Below are 27272 nucleotides of genomic sequence, written 5' to 3'. Positions count from 1 at the left end.
GGTGAAGCCATTTCTGCCCAGAAGCGACTCATACAATCCAAGTCAAAGGGAAAAGACCAAGCTTTCCCAGGTCTGGGTCCACACAGAGCACTTTCCTGAGGTGAATTCAATCACTGTCCTAAAACAGATGTTCCCAAATAACAGCTCCCATATTGTTTGTGGTACAATCAAACTCCCTAATACACACACACAGGAATTGGACCTGAGGCTTCCTCCTGAGCTCAAACCATCCCCAGCTCTGGGGCAGCTGCCATGATTTGGGGCAGGAAGGTGTCAGGGTGGCAAACTAGAAGTGAAAACTTCCCCAGCCTGCTCCCAAGGCTCCTCTGTGATGATAACTCCGGGATGAACAAGCACAGTGCCCAGAGAGCTCATCGTGCTTGAGGACTCTCCAGCACAGACAGATCTCTCAGCCACATGCAGGTTGGAACCAGGAGCAGGCTTGGGAGAAAGCAGCCCTGGGGATGTCATGCTCTGAGTAATTCAGTGTGAAGTTTAGCCTTCGTACTCTGAAAACGTGATGTGAACAACTGATTCTACCCAACCAAAACCATTGAAATGTTTCATGCTAAAATCCAGCAAAAATGTGTTACCTCCATCATCTGGGGAAACGGCCATTAGTGCGGGAAATAAAGCACAGCCCACATGGAAAATAAAGCACAGCTCAAACAATTTCACTTCAACATTTCTTAAACAATTTTCAACTTAGACTTGAAGACTTAGTCTATACCTTGATTTGTCCACTTAATTATTTTCTATTTCCTTATCTTAAAGGGTTTAGCATATTGCTAGGATTCTTGCATACTAAGGCATTAACCTTTGAAGAATAATTCAATTTATTATGTTTATGAGGCAGTGAGATAAACAAACAGTTGATTCTGAATTCAGAAGCTTATTTGGGCATGTTACTATTTTTAAAACATGCCTAGGATGTTCTAGCAAATACTACATCTGTCATTAGTCATGAGGATCAGAGACACTGAACGAAGACAAAACAAGTTCTCTCCAAGACAGGATGGAGTCAATTTGCTCACAGAAATCTGCAGGACTGCTCACTACAATAAAATAGGTTTCTGTTGTTAGATGAATTCACAATATAAAACACCATCTTCAAATCCTAAGGTGACACTATAAAACTAAATTTTTTATGCATTCTACCTACAGAGTCAAAACTCTACTTCCACACTCAATTAACTTTACTGGTAACATAAGAAGAGACCTACTGTGGATATATGTGGAAGCACCCATTGTGAAATGTAAAATTAAGTGAAATCTGTTTTGAAATCCAGCGTTATGGCTTTTAACAAAACAGCAAACCTAAACTAAATTAGTGAAAGTGAGAATGACAGCCGAAGCCACAGAGCTTCCAAGAGGGCTAAGCATTATTAAAGTTTTTCCTTATTATGCTCTTAGGCACAATCTGATTAGTTCCAACAGCTGCCCAGCAGGAAAAGCCAACCCATCATTGCACAGAATACTCACAGCAAAGTGCCTCTTCAGCTGGCAGTGCCTCCACATCCAGGTAGCACTGCAGAGTGAACTTTTGTCTCCTGATTTACTCTGACACTCAATACTTCAAATGCAAATCATGTCAGAAACTCCTGATCAGCATCATACAAGCTACTAAAACCTTTCCTGATGGATAAACTTGTTCCACCCGCAGGTATACAAAGGAAAAAAAAAACTAAAAAGAGGGGGAAAATTCCACTGTGCATAACTGTTAGTCAAGTCTTTGTTAGAGGCAAGGAGTAACAAAAAGGAATTTTCTTTGCTACCTTGCTTGTGAAGCTCAGTAGCCTGGAGCATATGCTGTGCTGTGACAAATATGTAGTTGAACTTTAAAACAACATCCAAAATAGATTCTGAAAGACTTCACTCCTGTTTGTAGGAACTTTTAGTATTATCTGAATATTCCAGGATGATGATATGATGAATGGTAAAACTGATAGTTTTACCATTTCTTCCAATCCCCTGGTTGTTCTATCAATCTTATAGGGTCTGGTTTTAAGACTGATCTTCAAATTATGGTATTCACAATACTTCTTGGCTTTCCAAACAAAGGCCAATTCACAAAAAACTCAAATATATATATATATATGCCAGAATACTATCTTTGATACGAGATGGGAAACAGGATGAGGAACAAAATAAAAGTTACTCCTTTGTTTATACCTTTAAATCTGCTGCAATAAATTATCTTGAAAAACTCCTAATGGAAATGAGGATGAAAATTATATGCGTGGGGTTAAAATGAAGAGGCAAATGTATTCTCCCAGTGAAAAAACCATATAATATCCCATTCTGAGAAGCACAGAGGAATATCCTGACTCAAAAGAAAAAGAAGAGGAAAAAAAACCCCAGAAAACGTCAATTTGCTTGAAAAAGCAGAGAAAAAAACTACAATTATTCGACTTTGGAACATCAGCAATAACCAAAGCAAGAATACATCACATTAATAGAGCCAGCAATTACAGCACAATGAGAGAAAAATGTATTTCAATACTGACAGCTGATGACTCAGAATTCATTTCTTTTCCCAATGTTTCTTTTTGTTTCTTCAGAATTGTCTGAAATAGTCTTTGCTGCATGTCCCAGCTTCAAAAGCTCTACGGGACTTAAGTGTTCAGACCAATTATGTCTCTGGGTTAGAGAATATAAATTATTTTGAAATACACCTTTCTTTCAGGAATAAAAATAACTACACTAATGCAGTCAAGTGCCATGAACCGTAGCTGACACTTGATTTAAATATATTCCTTGACAGCTCTTTCCTCTGGAAAGGAATGTAAGTATTACATATAGTGTACTTTGAGGAAAACTAGCTAGGATATTTAAATCTTTATTAGTAAAATCCAATATTAGAAAGCTAAAAGTAAAATTAAAATCAAGGGCACATCATTATCATAAAAGCTACTTTAGACTTTTAATTGTGTATTTTATGGCGACTAAAACCAGGAAAAACTGAAACTTCCTCTCTTATTTTCAACTTATCCTAAAAATTGGAAATCTTCAGATCTTCATCCCTCCCTAAAGTAGAGGTCTTAAAAAAGTGAACTAGAGAAAAGGAAAACCTTTTGCAATTAACATTCATCTATTTTTCTTCTCTTTACTCAACATTTTGAAAATAGCAATACTTTTTGATAACCTCATAAATGCATGTGAAAAAAGACAGCTATTCCTTAATAACTTGGACTTCTAATTATCTGCTGGAAACCTAATTCAAGGTTTCTCATGACAGCCATCCAAAATACAAGTAAGACACGCATTGATGCACCCATTACAAAAAGGAAAGGAAGCAGAAAAAAATAATCCTTGCAAAATTATTCTGAAACAAGAATTACAATGGATCCAAAGAACTTTTACATTACATGCAGTAACCATTAGTCACTATTCTTATATACCTTGTGATAATTGTTTTTCATTTGGTAGAAAAAATAATGGTCTTTAAATGTAATATGTTTCATGCCTGGATGGTCACAGCTACTGCTGACTTTAGTAATAAGGTTAATATTTAATAATATTTGAGTTTAATGACAAACGTTTTAACTACAAAAATTACCGAAAGAAGTTGAAATCCTGTTGAAATCAAATGGCATTTGAAAAAGGCTCCTACCTCATTCTTCTGTGATGTACAAAAATGTGACACCTTTAAAATATGGCAGATTTTGAGGCAGTAGGAAAGATTATGGGTGCAGCAAATCCATCCCAAGTGCACTTTTGGGATGGATTATGCTGCACCCACACGTTACCTTTTGTAACTTCACCTGGCATTGCACATTTCCAGTATCATGCATCTATGCAAACCAAAGTATAATTTCATTTCGATGTGGTATTTTAGTGCTTTTATTGTGTCTATCTATGGAGAGCATTATAGATCTTGTAATTAGAAATTTCTTATAAATAAAACAATTTTTTTCTCAACCACTTTTGGGGAAATGTTCCTCTCTCTGTGCTGCCATCCATGTGGTTTCCAGAGGGCTGAGTAAACAAATGCTGAGTTTTTGTGCTCAGAAAGCATCCCCACATCTGTGCTAAGTGGCAAACTGATCCACCAGGACATCGGCGAGAGATAATGCTCAGCTAAGATAGATGAAGAGGAGCTCTCCATTTGACAGATTTGTGCCTTCCAGCTGGAGTCTATCATCCTTTCCTCTCAGAAACATGCTAAGTTATATATTATTGTTTCATGACAGCTAGTGTGAAAATCAGAGCCTCGAATGCAGAAAGATACACCAACTTGTCCCTCAGCCTAACTCACTGAACTGGCTGTGCCTGGAAGCAACACTTTCTCCTGCAGTCCTCACTCAATCCCCAAAGGGATGTCAGGATAAGGGAACCTGACAGTTTTACAGCAATAATGCCATAAACCACCCTAAAGGAGCCTTGTATCAACCAACAAGAGGCAATTACCTTGACTCCTGACTCACTACCACCAGTCAGCAGCAGAGTTTTATCTCCTCAGAGACACCAAGTCACAGCTGTAGGAATGCAAATCAGCTCTTTTCCCCTTTCAAAGCTCAGACTCAGTGACTTTTTCAAAGCTGTGTGCACAGATGACCACTTGTCTGAGATGTCCAGATCTCTCTAGACAAATTACTACTGAGCAATATTTTTATTCTACTGCAAAACCTTCTGTAAAGAATCATATACTTGGATATTTTGGATAGCAAGAAAAATTGGTGAATGGGGTGGAGGACTTGTAAGAAGGTGGATTTTCAACTACAGCGCAAAATAATGAAAATTGACTTAATATGCAAAGGTGATGTAAAAACTTCTGATGGTAATTAACCACATCTTGGGTGGAAAAGCAAGGAGGGGGAACCATCAGTGTGAAAAAACTGAAGATGTGTTAACTTTAACCAAAACACCGATCTTCTATTAGCAACAGAAAAAGGGAAAAACATTTTGGTTCTGACCTGTTCCCCCACTGCCACTGAGGACTTAGGACAAGAGCACTCAGAATTATTCAAATGACAGCCTGTCTGTCCTAAAAAAAACCCACTCTTTTAAAGGGCAGCTAAAAATTACCTTAGAAACACAACATGTCCAGCTCTGCCTATTCATTAAATTACAAGCACCAGAGAGTGACCTTAAAGCTTGACTGGAGCAAAGCAAAAAAAAAAAAAACTCCTCAATCTATTTTTGAGCTCCTTAAATCTTTTAACTTCACTTTCTATGCTGGCACACCAAATGGGAAAGAAGAAGCAATACTGACCCACAAATGCCTGCAGTATAATCCATCTGAGTAATTCCAGTCAGGATGGAAGTCAACCTGTTCTGCTGGTTTTGGGGTTTGATTTTTCCAGAGGACTCTGAAATAAGAAAACCAAACTATCCTCTTCTCCAAGCAGAAATTCAAAATCTCAGTCTCAGCCACATGACAGTGAGAACGGAAAGAAACCCTTAACAATTAAAAAAAACCAAAAACAAAAAACAAACAACCCTGAAATGCTTTTTTAACATGCATCTCATTTTCACCTTGTCCATAAGCACTGTCAGAGCTAGGATCTGGTTTAACATAATTTCTCAGTTTTAGGTACCTAAGTACTGTTGTTACCTGTAACATCAATATGAGTGTAATATCATTTAGGTGGTAATTAATCCTGAAATATCACTGAACAACTTGCCTTTCTCCATTGAGAAGAAAGAAATACTGAAAAGTTCTTGTTCTTGTCTCATGAGGAAGTCAAGAAATCTCCTACCTGAATCATGTCTGAATCAAGTCTGAAAAATGTAAATTCTTGGAATCTTGAATAGCCATTTTCCATAGTTCAGCCATATTTCCCTCACAGTTAGTAGAAATGGCTGCTAATAAAAAAAGAAATCAGAACATGCAAGAATATTTTACAAATAACTTTGATTTATAGAAAAATTAAGAAAAATTAAGTTGAAATTCCTTAAATGTATTAGTGTGTAACTGCAATATCCAGTAAGACCTGACAATATTAATAAATATCTGTTTACGTGTAGAAAAGCAGCTCTGTGTTGGCAGTTTTTTCACAGAGTGCAGATGTTGATAACAACCACCCCAGGCTTGCTGTGACCTACTTAAAGGGCCAACAGACCACTTCACTGTCCTCTCACTGCTGAATTCCACACAGAAGAACCATCCACATCAGTTTAATCCACATTAGTTCCAGAGTGACAAGCAATGGGACATGGCTGGAGAGTGAGAGGGAGGGCTGGGAGCTGCTGCAGCTCCCACTGGAGGGAATGACAGCCCAAAAAAGGACAGGAATGAGGTCTGAGCAGCTCATGTTTGGGAAGTGCAGCTGATCTGGTGAACACCTTAACCATTCCATCCTTTTCCTCTCTGAACTGAACCCCTCAGGCGGTGCTGCTGCAGCACCAGAACACAAACACACCATGGAGAGGTTGTTGGCTTCCTCCACTGCTACAGCTTTTGACTTTCAGATTTGTATCACTGCTTACAACATGATTATCAAGATGTCACTAATATGACTTTCTGATGAACATTTAATTAAAAATCTAGTATTGGTCTATAATTCTGACTATCTTCCTAGACTTCTTTTTATAAAAAACATATCTTCAATTCCTGATCTTGACAGTGATATGAGCTACATGATCCAAGACTATTGTGAGGCTCAGAAATAACCAGTTGCAAACATGAAATATGATGCTCGAAATATGATGAAGAACTGTGATTTCCATCTTCCATGGGTCATGGAATTGATAAAGTGTATCAGAAAGAAGGGGATATCTTCCACTGAAAGACATCACAAAGATGATCTACGGCAGCAAGATGTAACTCTCCTCATCAGAGCCAAGACTGACATGTTGTGAGTCTGAGCAGGAATCTATTTTGTCAGATTACACAGGTATGAACTGACAGCTACAGAGAGATTATTATATTATTCTAGAAGGAATGCACCAGCTGCTCCTGATAGGTAAATACAGCAAAACTACTGTACTAGGTAAGAGCAATGGAACTATAAGAGTAACACCAATCTAATTTCCCCCCAGACTGTATCAGATTAAAGGAATAAGCTATTAGCACACAAGATCAGCTCACAGAAGAAAATGCCCTTTCCTGTTGCAACTCTGCAACTTCTAGTGCATGTGGTACACCTAGCTGACAATAAATGCTAAGCAATCAATAAAAAAAATATTATTTATAACAGGCACTTCTGTGAATCCTTTTGAAGCACATGTGACTCTCCATTACAGCACTCTGAGCTGGAATTATATTCAAAACCTGCTCTGAACCAGCTCACCTTTTTAACATTTAGAGAACAAAGAAACACTTCACACTAAAATCCTTGTAGTCAAGGCAGAGGCCTGTGACACCTATAAATATTAAGTATATTAATCAGGTTATACTAAACATTAGCTTGCCTTGAACTCAAATATAAGTGTACTGGAAGAGTGTAATCAACAGCAGCATGAAGGTATTTATACCACTGTGGTGGCACTGCCTGCACAATGAACATTTTCCATCAGTCTGTAAACAATGGCACTGCCCTGAAGAGGAGAACAAAGCCCTGGAGGCTGAGCTGCCCCCTGGGTTAAACCAGAACATTAGTATTTGTAGATTCATCCCCAATCACAAATCACTGTTTATTGAGGTTTCAACTTAAAATTTGCTCTTGCATCCTACTGTTTTCACATACTACTTCTATTTATGAATGCCCAGCTCTTTCTCCCTATCATTTCCCTTTTATACTTAAAGTAGTTGCCTCAGCTGAGACAAAAATGGTTGTGTTTCCATCTGGCCATTTATTTCTTGTCTTAGCTGTGCTTTCTACCAACTCCTACCACCAGTGTTATGCCATCCTCTTCCCCCATTTAGAGCTATTTCTCATTCTAAATGAATTTTCTGCTAGAGTTAAATAATATCTAAGTTCTCCCTCCTCCCCTTGCTCACAGTAAACACTGTTTATCATGTAAAACCTTAATGTCACTCTCTCTATGGTCACCTTGGGGCATCTCAGCAGAGAAACACAATCTTTTATAATGCCATGCACAGCAGCTCTGGGTAGCAGCGAGATGCTCTGCGTGACTCTCTCCTCTTTTCTATTAACAGTAAAACTGTGGCCTTTTTAGAGTTTATGTCTTTCAAGGAGGGCAGAGAAAATCACAGAGACACAGAAAGTTTTGAAGCTGCAGTGCCATGGATCAGTTACATATAAAGAAGTTATTTTTCTGTTCAGGTTTGCCTTGATAAAATGCAGGCAGGCAGAAAATGCTGGAGTGCTAGTCTGTGTGGTAATTAAAGCACTGTCTTGTTTTAAACAAATCAAATCCTGCTTTACAAACCTTCCACGGAACACTGAATCCAAAATACAAGAGTATATTTTTTTACAAAGTTTTGTTTTCTACTGTTTTAAGGGGTTTTAGTAGGAGGCAGGAGATTAAAAAATCCATGAAAATATGACATTTAAAGACTTTATAATTTCTTATCCAGTTTGCAAAAGAAACTGAATACAGAAATTATATGCAGACATTTCCACACCCTTTGAGAGGGGCAGTAAGGTAAGTGTACCAAAGCGAGGAAATACTGTAACACATGGCAGTTACCTTCCCAAGGAGCCACAGAGCTGCTGAAAACGTGTTAAAAACCTATAAACCATTCAGCTGAGGTCACAGGGAGAAGTTTACTCCTTTTTAGAATTTTTTATGGACAGTCTCCATCTACCTATATTCAAGGCAAAATAAGCCTGGCTTCACACAGGGAATAAACAAATCTTAGCTAAATTTATTTCAAAAACCCAGTATACTGAAAAACGTTTTGTCCATTGCACAATTTTTTTTATTACTGCCTCTCCCAAATCCAGAGCAACACATTTCACTCTGCTGCTGCACATACTGTAAAGCATCAGCTTTTCTGCTTCTGTGATTTCTACATCTTACCATCTCCCCCTCCTCTGCCCTCCCCCAGGCTGCCCTGCCCATCCCCTTTTATCTCAGGTGCTTCCCAAAATTCCCCCAAAGCCTCCATGGCAGCCCTGCTGGACCCATCCTGCTCGGAAGGCACAGAAATTACCTGTGCTGCAGTTCCCCCACATTCCTGTTTGCTGCTGAGAAAAGCAAAGAAAAGGTCAACCCCCATCAGGAGCCAGAAGAGATCAGCATCTCCAGAGCACACACCAAGAACCAGAGCAGGATGATGCACAAAAAGCGTATTTGGGGAGGAAAGGCAAGAGAAAGGCACATCATTTGTAACCCATTTTATGATTACTTTTGATATTAACATTGTGAAAATTACCAAGGGAAGAACATCTGGACATACTGTTCCAAATGGTGTCTGGCTGTCATAAACTCCTTTTTGGTTTTTATGGATCCTTTCTGAGTTCTGTGAATTGCTGGCTCATTCAAAGGCAGTGGGTCCATAACTCATAAAATACCTGACCAACAGGCATTCAGGAGAAAAATGCAATTAATTCTTTTAGAAGATCTGCCTACAGTGCTGTGATTTCACAAACTATTTTTTCTGCAGTACACGTAGCACAAGATTTCAGAACTTCCAGCCCATACCAGTGTGTGTTCAACCTCATCACCTCTCTTTCCATTCTGTGGCAAAAGCAGTTCTTCAGAGACACTTGAATAAACATGTAAGCAATCTTTTTTTTAATTTACTTTTTCCCTAATTAAAAATTAAATAATTAGGCATTCAAAACTTATTTCCACATTTCTCAGTGAAAAACCTGTCAGGCAGACCATCTCATCTTGCAGTTCATCTCCAGCCAAGGCCTGGTGCCCTGCAGTGCCTCTGGTGGAGCTGTGGTTGTGTTTCAGATCAGCTCCCACTCGTGTGACACAAATGTGTTACCACTCTGCTGATCTGCCACATCCTCTCTCTCAAGGCACAGTCCAAAAATAAACTCACAAAACAAGACTGCTATTGTGGTGCTCTGAACTGTTGCTCACTCAGGCCCAGGGACTCCTGATTTTGCCATTTTCTACCGTTTTCCTACAATAACAGCACTTTTCTCTCGGATAACTCACATTTCTCCGTTCAGACTGGGTATTCTTTTGCCCCATTTTGTGTGTAACCCTGGCTTTTTCATTATTTCCTACTCCTACTGGTATTTATTTAATACACTGTTATTCATTCCCCAAAATCTCATTTAATATGCCAAATAAAGAAGACTGTGTCCTACCGGATGCTTCTGCTTAACTATCTAAAAAAAACTCCAAACAAAACCCAGACACACAGATACACCTGCTCTCCTCTTATAACCCAGGAAAAGTTAAAAAGAGCTTACTACAAAGACATCCAACAGTATAGTAAGTTTTTGGAAAGTTTTAAGTTCCTTGGCTGCACTGAGAGCAGACAGACATGTGTGGGATCTTTTTCCTTTTTTTTTTTTTTTTCATAGCTAGCCAGAAATGCCCAGTGGGATGCAGTTTTCTGAAAGAGATTTTTATGTCTTTGTCACTCCCTGGTACCCACACTGCAACAGCTACTTCAGGTTCCAAGCAATTTGAAAGAGCTAAAATAAGGCAGAGCTTCATCTTTATTAAATTGCTAGTAAGTACTGATATCAGTGAATATCAGCTATCCAGTCAGTCAAACAATATATTGGCCTATATAATCTGTATTGTTCTGGCAGTAATGAAGGGTCAGATTGGTTGCTGAGCAGCCAAACCACAAAACAGCCCCCAATTCCAAATCAAAGGAAGTGAAGGCACTTTCAGCTTCCCCCAACAGTTTTAGGGTCAGTTTCTTTCCTGTTCTAAAGTTTGTTTTAGTAAACTCAAATGCAAGTGACCATTTATTTAGCAATCACACACTCTTGTTTATATAAACATCTCGTTTATGTTATTCTTTTGTTCCCTAGTCACAGTCCCCCTGTTACTTGCTAGAAAGAATAAAAAAAGCAAGAATATGAAATATCTGCTCCTACAAGGTCATTGGCACTGCTATCCTTGCATTCATGCACGTCTTGGACTTGCTCCTGCCCAGACATTACAAAGCTGCTTTGACAATTGGACTCTTTCCTTCTGGAATATCTGCAGAGTTCATCAGTACACAGATGAGCATCACATCAACTTCTGAGCAAAGTTCTGTTGCTCAAGTCCAGCAGCCACGCAAGAGAGGCATGAAACAAGAATGTCTCCATGAAAATGGGAGACATAAACCCAGCACCAAACACTGCTGCACTTGGCATTGTCACATCAGTGGCAGTAAGAACACATTTTTAATGGTCCACAAAGACTGTCAGCCAAAGTGTACAGACACTTTGGATGCTGGTAGAGTTCATGAAGACACGGATGTTCCATCACACCTTTACACAGATACACACAGACATAAACAGCTTCCCACAGTGAGGAGATGATGCACCAGAATGCACTCAGGGCTACAGATTCACATTTCAACACATACCTGCACCACAGCACAACTGCAGGACACAGCTTTGGGTTTCTAACGGGGTGGTGAGGACTGGCAACACTTGTGGGAGCACAGTAACACAGACAATAGCAGAGAAGAATGAAAGAAACCCACCTTGAGGAGCTCATAATGCTGGATCCCATTCACACCGATGTCCGGGTCGATGGCAGACGGGACAGAATAGCGGGAATTAATCGCTGTGTTCTCAGGGATAGAGATGTTAATAACTGTGGAGGGGAAAAGGGGGGCGTTGTCATTTATATCCTCTATTAGGAACCTGATCTTGACCAGTCTGAACACCTCATCGGGCAGGACAGCCACCTCCACCTCGTAGAAGCAGCGGTTCTCGCTGAAGATGCCGGCGCACAGCTTCTCGCGGTCAATGCGGTTGGCAGCCGTGAAGATCTCCCCAGTGTTCTCCTCCACCCTCACCAGGGGAACGTCCCCAGTCTTGTAGACCAGCTTGAACTGCAGGGGGGACGACAGGGGAACGTCTGGGTCCAGCGTCAGGTTGAGATCCTTGAGCAAATTGCCAATGAGGACATTTTCAGGCAGTTCTTCCCGCACGGTGTAATTCTTCTCCTGTGCGCCAGATTGGAACACAATGCAGGCCAACAAGACTGCCAAGAGGTAGGATCCAGACAGCAAGTCCATCTCCAGAATGACTAATGAGGATTCGTGGAGAACACCAGGAGTAGCTGGAAAACATAAAAGAAAAGTCCTTGAAAAGTCATAGAATACTCTGTTCCTAAATTGATAGACACTAAAGGAGTTCCTTTCCTACAAAAAACAACATGGACCATTTGAAAACCTTACTAGTAAAGTCACATCTGACTTCATCCTTCTTAAAAATGTGTAAAATCTCTGGCACAACCTTTTTTCTTAAAGCTACTAACTAAATACTGAGGTAAGAATTTTAGGGCTGGATCATACTGAATGAAGAAGTAAGTACAGGAATCCTTATTTCCAGCATGAGTTTCTCCTTTGCTCCTCAGGAAAATCTCATCCTTTGATCTCTCTGCCACATTGTTCTCAATTTTTTTGTGTTTCCGAAGAAAAAAGTAGACAAGAAGTTTGCAAGTAACCATCTGCTGAGAACCAGATCTTTTTATACCTCTTGCTTATATATGGGAATAGAAGAACACTTGTCTTAATTCTCCCCCAAGTTTTGCACTGACAAAATTATATAATGTTTGTTAAAAACAACAACAAAGAAATCTGGGTATTTTTAATCCAGGAACTTAGACTGGCAAGAAAATGCTATTATCTAAATGGAGTCTGGTGCACTTCAGCCAACAATGTGTGGAAATCTGTCTAGTGAATCGTAAGAAATTTCATACAATTTTAAATTTGGTAATGTCTGTTCATAGTATTCTGGAATACCAATAGTTTTAAAAGGAAGACACAAGCTTTTTCTTTCTGCACAGAAAAAAATCCTGTGTTTTTCAAGTAGTTTCTGAATAATAATAATAATAATGTATTCCCTCTCAAGATTGTTAACAACCTCAAGAAAGATGGAAGTGGAATGGAAGGATTTAAAGGTACACATAGATGTCTTTGTGGCTACATACTGTCCTCAGCCAAAAACTTTTAAGAGATAAATCACACTCTTGAACTCCATGTATAGAATCTGCTGCTTTGCCTAATCTTTACATAATTCTGCCATTCCAGAATTTAGGATATTCTGGGATAGCATTTCTGTAAATTAAATGTTCAAGAGTTCCACGTAAAGTGATTTTTCTTGTAAATGAAATCTCAGCTCCTATCAGCTTAGCATCTGTTTCAAATATACCTGCACTAACACATCTACATTCTTTCCAGTGTGCAGGTAAAAGTGTAATTTTGTTTCTTGTCTCTTCTCATTTTATTCTCCCTGTCATAGCATGGATTGATTTACTCCTGCAGATCAAGTTGCAGCGGTTGAAGAAATTACTGAAGCCAGTAATTGCCTTCTCCCGTTAGTTACTGCCTTTCAGCAGTGCCACTTTCAGGGTAATTTAAACTAAAACATTTGATTTTGCACTGAAACAGATTAGGAACAATTAATATTGCTATTCCATTTAAACACTGCAAGCTGCTTTGGATTGGAAGTAAGTAACAGATAAAGAACATTCCAAGTCGATCTGCAAGGTGGATCTTCCCACGTCAGCACAATTTAACTGGACTGCATTTTCTGGCTTTATGACTATACAAAAGGAGTGAGGTGGAATAAAAATCCAATGCTGCAAGTCTCCACGTATGGAAAAAGGCATTGCTCACCGAGTAATTCAATTAACCTGGAGGGAACTGCTGACATGGGGGAGAAGTGGATGTGCAGCTCGTGTGGCAGCAGCACTGCAGGACCTGCAGAATTCCAGGAATTCCCTGATTTTTTGGCAGCACTTCAGGGATGCAGTGGCACAACACCCAAAGCAGCACCAGCCAGGTGCCCAGAGTGAGGCAAGTGTAGGACAAACAGCCTTTTATAAACCATGATGATATTACATTCTAAACATGCAAATGAGGAAGTCATCAGCAGATCCTGATTATCATCACTGATAACACAATGGCAGCAGTGTGAGCTTAATGAGTAATTGTGGTGATTGTGTACAACTGTATTAGTTTGACTGTTATTTTATTTATTAACTGTCTTATATGGCTTTAAATGCACCTTCACTAATTGCCCACATACAGTCAACCTGCAGAGAGTCCTTATTTCAGGAAAGCACATCTTGGTGTCCATTATTATTGAAATAAATTCATTTGCATTGTTTCCTATGGAAAACACAAATAAAAATGTATGGATTACAATGGAAAGTTGATATTTAAATGCTGCCCTGCAAAAAAAATTTCAGAATGGTTGCATGCTCTGTACGTGCTTGAAAGTACTATTTTGCCACTTCTTCCTCTCTATTAGAAATTAAAATGAAAAATAACAAAAAAGGGGTAAAAACCTCCTTCACATCCTGATGTTTTTAGAATAATATTTTAAACTTACCATTACTTTCTGAGGGGAGGAAATGAACAAAAAAACCAACCATAAATATAAACAAAATTTCAGACCCTATCCCAGGTTCTTCTGTGACAATACTGATGCAAGTGTTCCTGATAAATTATAATACAAAAATATTGCATAGTATGGTATATAAATCATCCAAATAAATACATTAAAAAATAACAATATTTTTTCAAAGCAATATGAGGATGAGTACATAAGGGAAACAATCTAAAGAGTTCACCAACAACATTCCTGAATCAGTTCTGAAAGTTGAGCTCATACCAGGAGACAATTTATATTAAAACTAAACTAGAAGCCTTTAACACCAGTTTTGACTGCAGTGAATTTTCCAGGGATTATAAAATAACAACAGCAGCACTCAAAGAATTTTGTAAGGAAAACTGCAGGGTGGAACTTAGCATTACATTTTTATGCATACTTTTATTCACTTCTTTTTTTTAAAATTAAACAAAGTTTGAACCACTCTATTGAAATTCTTTTCGTGTTATAGTAAAGGAAATACTTTAAAGCATGAAAAAACAGCACAGCACACTTATAAACCATGCTGGATAAATGCTAACCTGACTTTTCTAGAGTCTTTTGCTGTCACAGATTTTCCTGAATGACTGAAGGGTACAGACATATAATAGACAGTGTTAGTTTAGCAAGAAAAAACAACCAACAGTGCCTTACAATACTTGAACTTCCACAGAATACACTATTATTTTAATTGTTTTTTCTCCCAAAACAATTCCACTAACAGTTATGAAGCTCTGCTCCAGAGCTGTAGGCCTTTAAGAGGAAAAAAACCCAACGTGGCACAAGTTTTCTGCTCAGACATAAAGTAGAATATCTTCAGTTGTGAGGAGAGTGTTGTTCTTGCAGAATCCTATTTATAAAGTCATAGCTGTACGTTGCCTGTCATTTGTGCCACAGCACTGATAGGGATACTATGGCAACAGCAATGCAAAGAAGAGGAGCAAGAGGCACTTTCTAAGCAACCAAAGGCATTTATGAAATCAGAGTGCTTCAGACTGGAACACTCAAAACCACACAGGTACAGAAGGCTAAATGGAGCAGCCCAAGTCTAAAGGACTAACCTTCCATAGGTTGCAGCACTCACTCACTGGCAAGGAGGTAAAAAAAAATAAAATTAAGAAAAAATAAAACTGATTAACAGAAGGTAAGATGAAGCTTGCCAAGCCATTTTCCCAGCTTTCAAGAGAATGTATTGATGTCTGTGCTGTTGACTTCCCAACCAGGAAGGCAAATGGCCCAGATGGACAAGATGGAGGGTAGGAGGGGGAAAAAATGTTGAAACTTGTTTTTCTTCATCTGGCTGTATATGCACTTAAATCCACCTGCTTTCTTGTCCAACATACCAAATATTAATGGCATCATTTAAATATTATCACCATTCATTATCATCTTCATTTAGCAGCTGTCAAATCACACCTTGAAAAGTGGAGAGAACATAAAAACTGTAACCACCTCATGGAGCAGGATGTGAAGGTAGAATTTAAATCTGTTTTTCACACACAAGGCTCCATCTGGTCCCACCTGAGTGAGAATTCCTTTGCCATACTACAGGATTTGTTATTTCTTCCTAAAGAGGATCTCAGGAAAGTAGAAAAGGGGGAGAAAGAGTTCAGGTGTTCCATTCAGATTAAAAACCAACACCATTTCTTGAGACCTGAATTCAGATCTGGATCAGAGCAGGAACAAACAAGCTGTGATAATATTTTCTAAATGCCATATCAAGTTCAAAGAAAAAAGTATCGTATTTTTAAAAATTAGGAATATTGCACTGAAGTCCAAAACCACATCAATATCCAATTATTGAAATCATAGTAGAGAAGAAATCCTGAAAATATCACCACCATCCTTATCTTTATATTCCCAAACCTATTTTAATTACTTGGACAAATTTAGCTAGCACGCCACACTTTTTCAATATAATACCCTTTTCATTTGCTGCTAATCCACTGTGGGCCCCTTAAAAAGGAGTATTTCAATCCCTGTATTAAAATGGTGTTTCTCAGAGCAGAAGATCCCCAGGACACATCTCTAGCTGTCAGTCAATACTGTGATTATAACGTTATTTCACTGATGAGTGAGCTATTTGCAATTCTTCCACCTCACTGAGGCTCCTCCAAAGTGCCCACTGACAATTCAGCAGCTCTGCACAGCTTTGGAATTCCTGAACCATGCTGATATGGATTTCAGCTTTATCCTGAGGTGGAACTGTCTGATGCTGCAGGGTTTTAGTGTTTGGGGTTTTGGTTGTTGGATTGGGGATTTTTGTTTGCCATAAGGCATCACCACACAGCCCAGGTGGCACTGAAGGACCTGGCTGGGTTTGATGGGGCTTATTTTTAAAAATGTAGAGATTTTACAGGTATTTCCTACAGGTTTTGATGGCAATAAGAAACACCACAAACCTGATGCCTGACAGAAATTCCCCTCATTTTTTTTAAGGCACAAATGCCACCAACCAAGCTGAACTCACTGTCACGCTCTGCAGTGTTTCAAACATCAATTATTTGCAGCCATCAATATTTATCCACAGGATCCACTCCCTACACAGGATATTTCATTATCATATTCAAAGAGAAAGACCTACCTCAAAGAGAAACAGACAATTTGTTATATTATCAAGGCTTTCAAATTCATTCCCTCATATGATTTTACTCTAAATCCACTAAGGGACTGATTTATTCTTTGATCTATTTTTTATTAGCGTGATGGTACTGACTTCAATGAGGTTCCTGTAATTTGATTTTTCTCCAGTGATGAACAAAATGAAACTGGAAATTCTTATCACCAGGAGAAAACATCACCCCACATCCATTTAAGTCAACAAAAGAATTAAGTAAGTGTGAACCACAACTTGCTTAGAGTTTCATGCTCTCCTGATTCAGGGCCTTCACTGCTTTAAAAATAGAACATTTTCAGTTCTTTTTTATTACTTTTCCATCACAGGGGGTAAGAAATGCTATTCACTTGAGGAAATAAAAAGTTAATGACCAAAACACAGGTTCTTCAAGCCACATGAAGAAGCAGCCAAGGTGTGGAAAACAAGCAACTGATAAATTCTTAGACAGAATTCCATATTCCTGATAGTAATCTGCAACTAACAGGAAGAGTGTTGATTAAAACTTATATCAAAATGCTGGAAACAGTGAATTATAAATACAAAACAGACAGTGAGCGTGCTGAACAAATAAACTTAATCACATTGATAAATGGCATAAGGAGTCATTTATTTTAATTGTTGCAAATTAATCCCTTTAAAGCTAAAGTCCCTTTTTTACTAGAAGAGTTAAGTTCAGTCCACATTTGGGAAAATGCATCTAGCAGCCACTCAGGAAATATTTTTAAAATATCCTCTAACTTATTCCAGAGACCTGTGAGAACATGCAGTGTCAAATTTATTTATATACCAGTGACACTAGGAAATAGTCCTGCTTTTAGCAGGAGAACATTTTTGCACTGGAGCTGCATAAAAGCTAAGGGTTAAGAACAGGAATCTTGGAAGAAAAGCTGAAGATCTCTCTGATAAACATGGCTATTTCCATTTTCTTAGAAAGAAATAGTGGGATGTTTGAACAAATAGAAGAAGAAAGAAAACAAAAAAGAGTAAAAACAGCCAAAAAATCAAACCAAACCCCCTACAAAGCTGTAGAACATTACAACTCCAAAGTTAGCACAACATTGCTCTACAAATTCAAATATATATTCACTAAAATTCAATGGCTGACTTTTAAAAACATTACCAAAAATCAAGTTGTTAAGGGCATGATTCATAATGTCATTTCCTTTGCATTTTATTTGTGTGTTTGCACTACATTAATACATTTTACAAATCAAGCTAAAATTGCTGTAGTTTTTGTACTTGAAAATCTGTTCTTGCCTCAAATCTGAAAATTAAATCCCTGCTAAAACAAACAAAAGGAAAGTCATTTATGAACTACTGGAAAGAGAATTTGGTATCACAGTAAGAAACTCTGTGAAACCACATGTGTGACTGTTGGATGCACTCCAACAGAAAACACATTTTTATTTGTTTAAAAATGGACGTCAACCTGATTTTAGTCACTTGTGTCAAATCCTGTGAAATGGCAATTGTCAAGATCACCTGTTTCATGCACAATGCCTTTTGCTTTACTGCCTTGCTGCCAGTTAATAATTTCCATTGCTCCCTGGTAAAAATCCACATTTCTGAGTGGATACTAAACCACTGCAGTGATTGTGAATCAGGGCAGGGATGCTGCTCACAGCTGAGTGTTATACTGTCCTGCTTATCCCAAATATCATTCTGCCACTCATACACATTCCACAAATTTTAGAGGAGCAGAAAACAGTCATCTTCTTCCATCCCCTTCAGCTCCAAACACAGAGGTAACTACAGTAACTTACTTCTCATTGAACCTAAAGGAGAATTTGGGAGAGCACAGAGCACTGTTCCCAAAACCTCTAGAAAGAAACACAAAAACTATTTATATATTGTTTTTTTTTTTTCCTTCTTTTAAAGAAGTCATGACTTGAAAGAAGGAAAAAAAGATCTATTCTGTAATTGTTGTTAAACTCAGGATATCTGGAATTTTGCACTAGTTTCACCCAGTTCCTGAAGGAGAAAAAAGTTTTCCTGGGTGCCAGAATACATATACTGGATTCCAAAATGATGTCTAAACTTTGCTACATTCATCAGTTTCTCTTTGCCTTAGCATAAGATATCCAAAAACCAGCAGGTTTTTCATCCAGTCACAGCACAGCTGCTCATTTTCATATGGGCTTTATTGTTCTCCTTAAAGATATCTTGAATGCAAATTAGAATCAAACTGTAAGGTACTAGTGAAGAATTTAAAATATCAAATACATCACAAAGTGCATATTCTATACCACAGAATGTATCTCACCTAATCACCGTGTCTGTCCAGTGTTGTCATATGGATACCATACATGAGAATAGATCTTTATAGATCATAAACTCACCTCTGGAAGCTCCAAAAGTACCATGAACTTGAGGATTAATTGCACATCTTGGAAGGAATTTCCTCATGATTTATGGATGGGCGCCGCGCAGGGAAACAATCAACACATCTTGGAGCTCACTGGCTCCATCTAAATACACCCCATGAATAAACCATGGCAGTGGGCAATGGAAAACTCAGAGAAGATGATTTGAGAGGAAGATCTTTCCAAGGACAGAACAAGCCCCTGGAAGAGCAGTGAAATCACAATAAAACCCAAAAGGAGATGATGAGCAAACACCTCTCCCCTTCCTGCCCTGCCCTGTCGTGGTCAGAGGTTTGTCCCTCCCTCCATGACCCTCAGGCAGTTCCTAGAAAAACCATTTATTTTTCTTTCCACGAACACAAAATCATCATCTTTAGCCATGGGAAGCCCTGTGATGGGAATTGCTGCCTGACAGTGGGAGCTCCTCAGCCTGCAGCCACCTTACCCCTGAGGAATCACCCAACACCATCTGTTGACATATAACAAAAAATTTATTTAATTGTATAGTTTATATTCACAAAAATGTCATTTTTCTCTGTTATTTTAAAAAGCAGAATGACCCCAGAGTCATTGCACTGTCCTGGTGAAACACTTCCCAGTGCACCTCCCATCCTGACAGATCCCCAAAGTGCTGCAGAGACTGCAAACACATGGATTGCTTCTCAAAGCAAACTCCACGCCAGGAGAATTCTACACTAAAAAGATTCTGGAGAGGGGATTGAAAACTAAATTATCCCACAGAGATGATGGAGCATAGCTGTTTTGACTTGGGAGAAAGCAGCTACCAAAAATCAGTCAAACTGCTTGTACAAAAAATACACAGTAAAAGTAAAAAGAGTCATAAAATGGGATTAAACAGAATTATAAGGACACTTTAAAATGTTTTACAGCAGTTTGATGTGCAGGGACTGATTCTTTAAATTTTGTTTTACCTGTATATAAATATGGTTTAAGAAGTGGAGGTTCTGGTCAACAATGAAATTGATTTAAAGCCCACTGAAACCAGTGGCATCTTCTCTAGGCTTTACAAAGTTTGCTGGAACTATAGTTCTGGAAATGGAATTCCTTAATTTAAGCATAAAGTTAAGCTGCCTACAGACCTCAACAACAGAACTTTTAAAAATATTTGCATAGACTGCTCTGTGTCAGCATTAAATGCTTAATTTTAGATTGTATTACCAAGGTCAGGCCAGATCAGAACAGGCCATGCTCCTGAAGCCTGTCATAGCAAAGTTGTTCCTTAACAAGCTCAAAAAACCTGATTTTTAACGTTTTACTAAAAGCTGTGAAGTTCATAAAGACACTGCAGCTCCTTCATGGACTGTACTCAAATAATGGGAAATGTGATTTTGGATTTCTTCCCTGCCTGCCCACTGAATCCTGCCAACAATTACTTTACACCACCTCACTTCTGTAAGGTGGAGAAACCATTTCTGGCTGGGAATCTGCATTTCCATTGACTCAGTGTGGCCAACTACTGTCAATGACCTCCAGACACAAGTGATGTGCAGAGACTCGGATTTGTAATGGAGAACAGAGAATATTTGGGATGTTATTTCCCATCCATTCTCCTCCAACTGACATAGTGCAAAATGCTAAACAGCTGCAAAAGATATAACTAATAATAATAGCAATATGCATCTGTATATCAGAGTCCTGCAGGTCAACATGGTCATGGAAAATCTTTTAAAAGTCCTATTGAAGCACATTTTCCCACCCAATATCACAGGGCCTTGATGCATTTTATCATCACTGTACACTACACAGACCACTTTTTAGGAAAACCACATATTAGTTCTCGAAAGCAGAAATTAAATGAGGGGAAATCTTAAAGGAGCCGTGTGAACAATGATTGAAGTTTCAAATAGACATATATTCTTCTTCCTCCCTTTTGTGTAAAAGTCATGTCCCTACTCCACAAACCCAAGTGAAAAGACTAATATTGATTATAAATGGAGTGACTTCTCCGTTTGATAACAGTTTATTATTTAGCTGTAAGTTGGAAAAGAGTTTGAAAAATACCACAAATACATACCAGTCTGTTAGCCAAAATCATAATAACACAGAGAACTTCTGAATAACATGGGATTGTATTAAATACTCTATAATTTGTAAGTTATATCATGCTTCACATTTTGGTTACTTTGCTTGTTTCAGTCAACTAAAAATGACCAAAGGTATTTTGATTATTTCTGGAAATTAGATATTTCTGTTAGGGTTGTAATAGAAATGTCATGCAAACACAACTGATAGACTGTTCCTTTACATCAGCTAATTATGCCTCCAAATCTAAGACCTGCCAAGGAAATTGATGTTTTCCTTTATATGCAGAGGTTGTTTTGAATCTCTTAAACAAGATCAACATGAGTGTCACAAGGACATAATTATATGTTGCCTCACAAGATGGAAGAACAACAGTGACAAGATTAACTGCTCCATCAATTACTGGTGTAAGAAGCAGAAATATTGATTTGTGATTAAATGAATAGAGAAAACAACAACATTTCAAATCTAACGTCTGATGATGTGTCAGTCAGAAGTCCTAATGATTTCCAGTAAAATAAAAGCTCAGAACATTCAAAATTCACATCCTGTGTAGTAAAGTTGATGTTCTAAGATCTATTAGGATTCCAGTTGTGTGGAATATAAGATATTTATTAAGTCCACTGCAGCAAATTTCCCTAAGACAAAGTTTTATTCTGGTACAGAAACTGGAAGTATTAAAGTGCTGTGGTGTTGAAAAGAAGACACAATTCCTACTGCAACTTCATGGTGCTAGTCCTGTGTATACTTTGAAGTATTATAAGATTATTGATTTTTTCAAATACACCAGTACATAAAAAGAGTGTCTCAAGTTTGCAGATCTATTTTCCTAATAAAATTCCACTATATTCCATGTGATGCAGTGCATCACACCTATTTTCTCATCTCCAGGCATGATGAATTCCTAGAGGCAGTCTAACATCTCACAGTGATGTTTCTCTATGCATCAGTAATTTGTTCACTGCTTCTACCAAAAGCATTAGTGACAGGACACGTGTGTGTGTGTGTGAGTGTGAGTGTGCCACACATCACAGATTTTAGTCTCTTTTTGGCAGAGTTGGAGGAGGCAGATTATTTCTCAGTGCACAGTGTGGATGGATGCTGCACTGCTTCAAATGGAGAATCGTTCTCTGTAACCTGAGGGATACTGCCAAGTCTGGTTTCTTTGAAATCAATTCAAGAGATTCACGCTCAGACTTGGCTGCAGTATGAAGGAATAGACTTTTTGATCAAATCACAAAACAAGTTCTTATAGCTCCTCTTCTTCTGTTGAGATGCAATGTTTTCTTGGAGGGGAAAAAAAACAATTAGACATTTTCTTGGAACACACAATATTCTGCCATATATTTGCTGGTGTGTTCTACTCTTGCTCAGAATAAAGGACACAAATATCAGGTTGAAATATCTTTCCTGTCCTAGAAAAATATGATCAGTTATCTGAATCCTTTGTCTAAATTCGTATGATTTCAGGAGAAAACGAAACAGGTAATTACACAAGCCTCACAATGCCCTTTCCTGTACAATCAGAAATCAGTGCAATGGGGCTTTCTCTTGTTTGTTCATTTAGTTGGTTTTTAACAGAGACATTAGGAGAATTCAGCTGAAAAACGTGTGCAAGATAAATTTCCATCCAAGCTGATGACTGAAATGGTGTTGTGTGGAATGCAGATTATGTTCCATGCCTTGGTTCAGACAAATTCTTCTCACATGATCTCTGCAGAACAGCAAAATTTTGCATCCTTCTTGACCACTAACATTCTAGAATTCTACCAAAGGTAAACAAAATGATCCTTCCAATCTCAAGCATCTCATTAGTCTTGCATTTGACCTGAACTAAAGCAGGTCAATTATCATATTGAAATCATTCCGTGGTTAATTACTTTTGCCATTCGATTCAACAGCAAAACTATTTTAATGAAGGCTTGTTGCTGAAATTATTATTTCATTACATTTTAAATAAATACTTTTTTTTTTTGTTCAATATTAGAAGCTCAAACTGAGTAACCCCTGGCATCACCACACATCTCTTCCTGCTGACACTAACAAGAGTCACAAATGAAAACACCAAAATATCAGAAAAACACAGTGTAACATGGTTTATTGCTGGCTCAGGGCTCAGGTGGCAATACTCAGGGACCACAGGTCTTGTCTCACCTTCAGTGCCTCCAAAACAAAACAAAACAAAACAAACCAACAACAAAAAGCCAGCAAGGTCTTGCTTTGCTTACAGCTCTGAATTCTGGTTTTCTGTAGAGCAGATTGAGTGCATGTGTACAACTAACTCCTGGAACATCAGCTGCTATATTTGCCCACTAGAAACTATAAATAATACTGACCCTTGTCGTGTTTCTGAGCATAATACAACAAAACCATCAGGGTGCTAAAACAAATGCTGCACTATATTGTACTTGCCAGTTTTACCTTCCCTCAAAGGAGCTAAGAGCTTATGATTTAGAGAATATACAGGTCAGTATCCCATCTTTAGTGGGAAACTTTGATCTTTTATCTAAATATTGTCTGCAAGACGAGAACAGAATAATTGTGTGCTCAGCTGGTTTCAGGTAGGTTTACTGCAGACTTCCATGTTTTTGTAACTTTGCATCAGTCAGTTTAAATGCCTCATCCTCGATCAGAAATTAAAGATGCTTTTTTATTTACTCATTTTTCACGCAGTGCTTTTGCAAATTGTCTGCAGAAGGCTTCGTGAGGATGTTTTAGCAAGCAGGCCACCTAGTGCCTGACAATAACAAGTACTCTGGAAGGACCTGAAGAGCTCACAAGGAGTAACTCCACTCACTCACCTGGACAGCAAAACCATCTTGCCAGGGTAAAACCCTGCAAAAATAATAGAGAAGTCCTCCCTGCCCCCCAGCAGAATTGTGACAGTTTCCTGGAACAACTTTAAATGCGTAATAGATTTCCCATTATTCTCCACCATATGAGATTTCTGATTTAATATAACAAAATTAAGAATAACGCTGTGTTTTAATAGTGAATGGCACACCTGGTAGTACTGTTGCAAGAGCTATTTCCCCCTAATTCATTTTTTTCAGTATTTTAGAATCCAATTCGGTGTCTTTTCAGATTGTTGGCTAAGTCTCTATAAACATCAAGAGATATAGTGCATATTAAGCTTTCTGTTTCATCTTGGCGATATAGTGCTTCTCTCTATAGTGGAATGAAAATTCAATAATCTCAAGAAGCAGGCAATAGTCCCTCAAAGTAAGAAAGACTGCTTCTTTCTTCACTCAAACTTAAATTACCCTTCCTGCTTTCCTCGGAGTAGTGAGATTTTAAGACCAAAGGAAGGCTGTGCTCAAAGGTATCAGAAGATATAGAAAATATTTTCTTATTCCGATTTTACAGACTAATTTCAAATATCCCCATTTGACATACATCCATATGTATGCTTAATTATACATAAATACTCCATGAAAGTAAGTCAGATCACAAATAGTTTAGTCAGAACCAGTGCTTTGGTCCCCCTGAATTTCAGTGGAATTTGGGGTCCCCACAGCACTAGGAAATGTGTATCCAATGCTGCATATCTCATCCAGTGCTCTTAAAGCCAAAGTTAAATATTTTTTTCAAAAACCTATTTACTCTGGAAAGCATAATACTCTGAATCTCCTGGTTCAATTTATAAACTTATTTAGGATTTATGTGTCTACAGATATGTGTGTATATATATCCAGTGCTTATATGGAAGAGAAATAATGAAAAGGATTCAGTGAAATAAACTTCTTTTGAGCATTAAAGCAAACTTTAAGAGAACATGCTCACTATTTACAAAAGTGCTCAAGGTAATAGTTAGAGATTTTCTTTCCCCAAGATACTTAACTCTAGAGGCAACTGTGACCACAGAACTGTCCAAAACTCTCCAACACCATTTACATTGCACTGCATTTCCTGCTGATGAGATTTACTCTGATGGGCATTTATATTTACAAAACAACCAACCAAACACAAAACCAGGCCAAGGTGTTAGATCTGCCTAGAACAGGAATTAAATTCTGAATGTGTTTCAAGGAAAATAATCTTCTCATCTGTGATAAATTAATGCTCCCATATGCCAAATTTCAATTCTAACATTTAGATCCAAACAATAAAATTCCCCTGTAGCATTTTGTGAGCTTTTTGGAGCTTCACAGGGAGAAGGCTTTACCCTTTCTGAAACATTACAGTTTTATTACCCATGTCTTTGTCTCTACTAGTCAGGTATTAGAAGGACAAAGAACACCCATCCATACCTCTTTGATTACTTCTCCTTTTGTGATCTGAAAGGCATCACACCTCCTCAAACATTAATAACAGGAAACAGAACAAAACAAACTGAACAAATATTTCATCCCTGCCCCAAAGAATGTGGTGACTGTGTGACAGAGCCAGTAATGTCTGGGATAATTAGAAAGAGAGTACATGAACAAGATCTTGACATGACCACCAATCTCTCCCATGGTGGATTTTTAGTTAGATGGGCAAGTTACAGTATATTAAATCAGTATTTATCAAAACAATCCAATCTAATACCAGCATGCTGGAGTGAGAGCATTCCCACTAATGGTCAAGGGCTACATTGGTCTCTCATGGGGACATCATAATATAGGGACTATAAGGATTAATTTTCAGGTTTGTTGGAGCTGCTGAAGCTGATAGAATTTCCAGTTTTTCCAGTCCTGAATAATCAATTATGAAGCAGGATCCAAAAAGTGAAAATGCTGGCTGTAAGAATGGCTGCACCACCAATGCTGCTTTCCTGCCTAGCAGTTTTCCCTCCTTCGGAGTGACAACTGTAAATGAACTTAATCTAAGTACATGTTAGAGGACCTGTGGCTGGTTGTTGTCATCAGTGTGTAACATCCCCTGGGTGACAGGTCCTCTCACTCTGCTGAGTGCTCATGCATATTGACAAGGACGCTGCCTGCCAGAAATGACAACACAGAGCACTATTTCTGTAGCTGTGTTGCCTCCTAGGCTGCTGCACAGAGCCACAGGACAGGCTGCTCACCCAGACCCTTCTGTAGCTCCTACACCAGCTGCATTCTTTCAGCTCCTTAAGATTCAGGATCCTTCCCTGGAAAACTAATTTTTTTTTCCTAATACAATGGAAAGGACTTACAGGGAGAGAAGTCGTGCATAACAAGGCATGTCCTATTACAAGACTAATCTATAAGGCTCTGTGTTTATTCCTTCTATCCTCAGCATAAGTCCAGAGTAGAAATAGAAACAAAAGGGTTTGGTTTCCTCACAGACTGCAGTAAGCTGGAGGGACAATGGAATTGGCTGTCGGAATTCCAGAATTGGCATTTATTGCAAGGCTGAGCAGCACAGGGGAAATGAGAGTATCTATGGATCCCATCGAGTCCTGCAGCAGGAACACTGCCACTGCTTGCAAAGGGTTTAATCATTTATAATTCTTCTATTTGAGGAAATGGCCAATAGTATTAGCCATGCAAGCCTCTGCGGGCTAATGTAATTAGTCTTACGCATTTTAAGACCAGATAGAATGGTATTAGAAAGAATGGAGGACTATTTTAATTGGATGATGGCAAAATCCCTCTAAGCACTATGGCTGTCTCCTGTGTTCAAAATCCTCTAAAAAGTTCATAGATTCCAATTGTTTTCTGCAGCAACAGTATTTCTATCTAAATTATATTAAATGTGTCAGCTCATTTCCAGAGCAAAAATGATAAAAGCGCATTCAACTTCAGCAAAGCTGATCACTTTAAAGAAAAATATAAGATAATTAAAAGCTGTTACAACTGACAATACAACACTGCAGCTTCAAAATTCTTCCCTAATTACAGCTGCTAACTTTTAATAGCAACTGTAACAGTGAGTCAGATTTGACATTACAATAGCATCCCAACCTCTTATTTG

General features: G+C 38.3%; 1 protein-coding gene across 8 annotated transcripts in view; it reads right to left on the bottom strand.

Moving 5' to 3' along the window:
* The window catches only part of PCDH11X (protocadherin 11 X-linked), a 401505-nt gene that overhangs the window by 346524 nt on the left and 27709 nt on the right, over positions 1-27272 (bottom strand). For all 8 annotated transcript variants that reach the window (XR_014852301.1, XM_085060708.1, XM_085060709.1 and 5 more), the window contains exon 2: positions 11468-12051. Coding sequence is in view for 7 of the 8 variants with exons in the window: in XM_085060708.1 (XP_084916834.1) it covers positions 11468-12007 (540 nt within the window). In the remaining variant the exon portion in view is untranslated. The remainder of the gene's footprint in view (positions 1-11467; positions 12052-27272) is intronic.

This window comes from Lichenostomus cassidix, chromosome 4A (assembly GCF_008360975.1).
Source record: "Lichenostomus cassidix isolate B80296 chromosome 4A, HeHo_3.0, whole genome shotgun sequence".
Taxonomy (NCBI): domain Eukaryota; kingdom Metazoa; phylum Chordata; class Aves; order Passeriformes; family Meliphagidae; genus Lichenostomus; species Lichenostomus cassidix.
The sequence above is the reverse complement of the archived record's forward strand: the minus strand, read 5'-3'. Positions and strand labels throughout refer to the sequence as shown.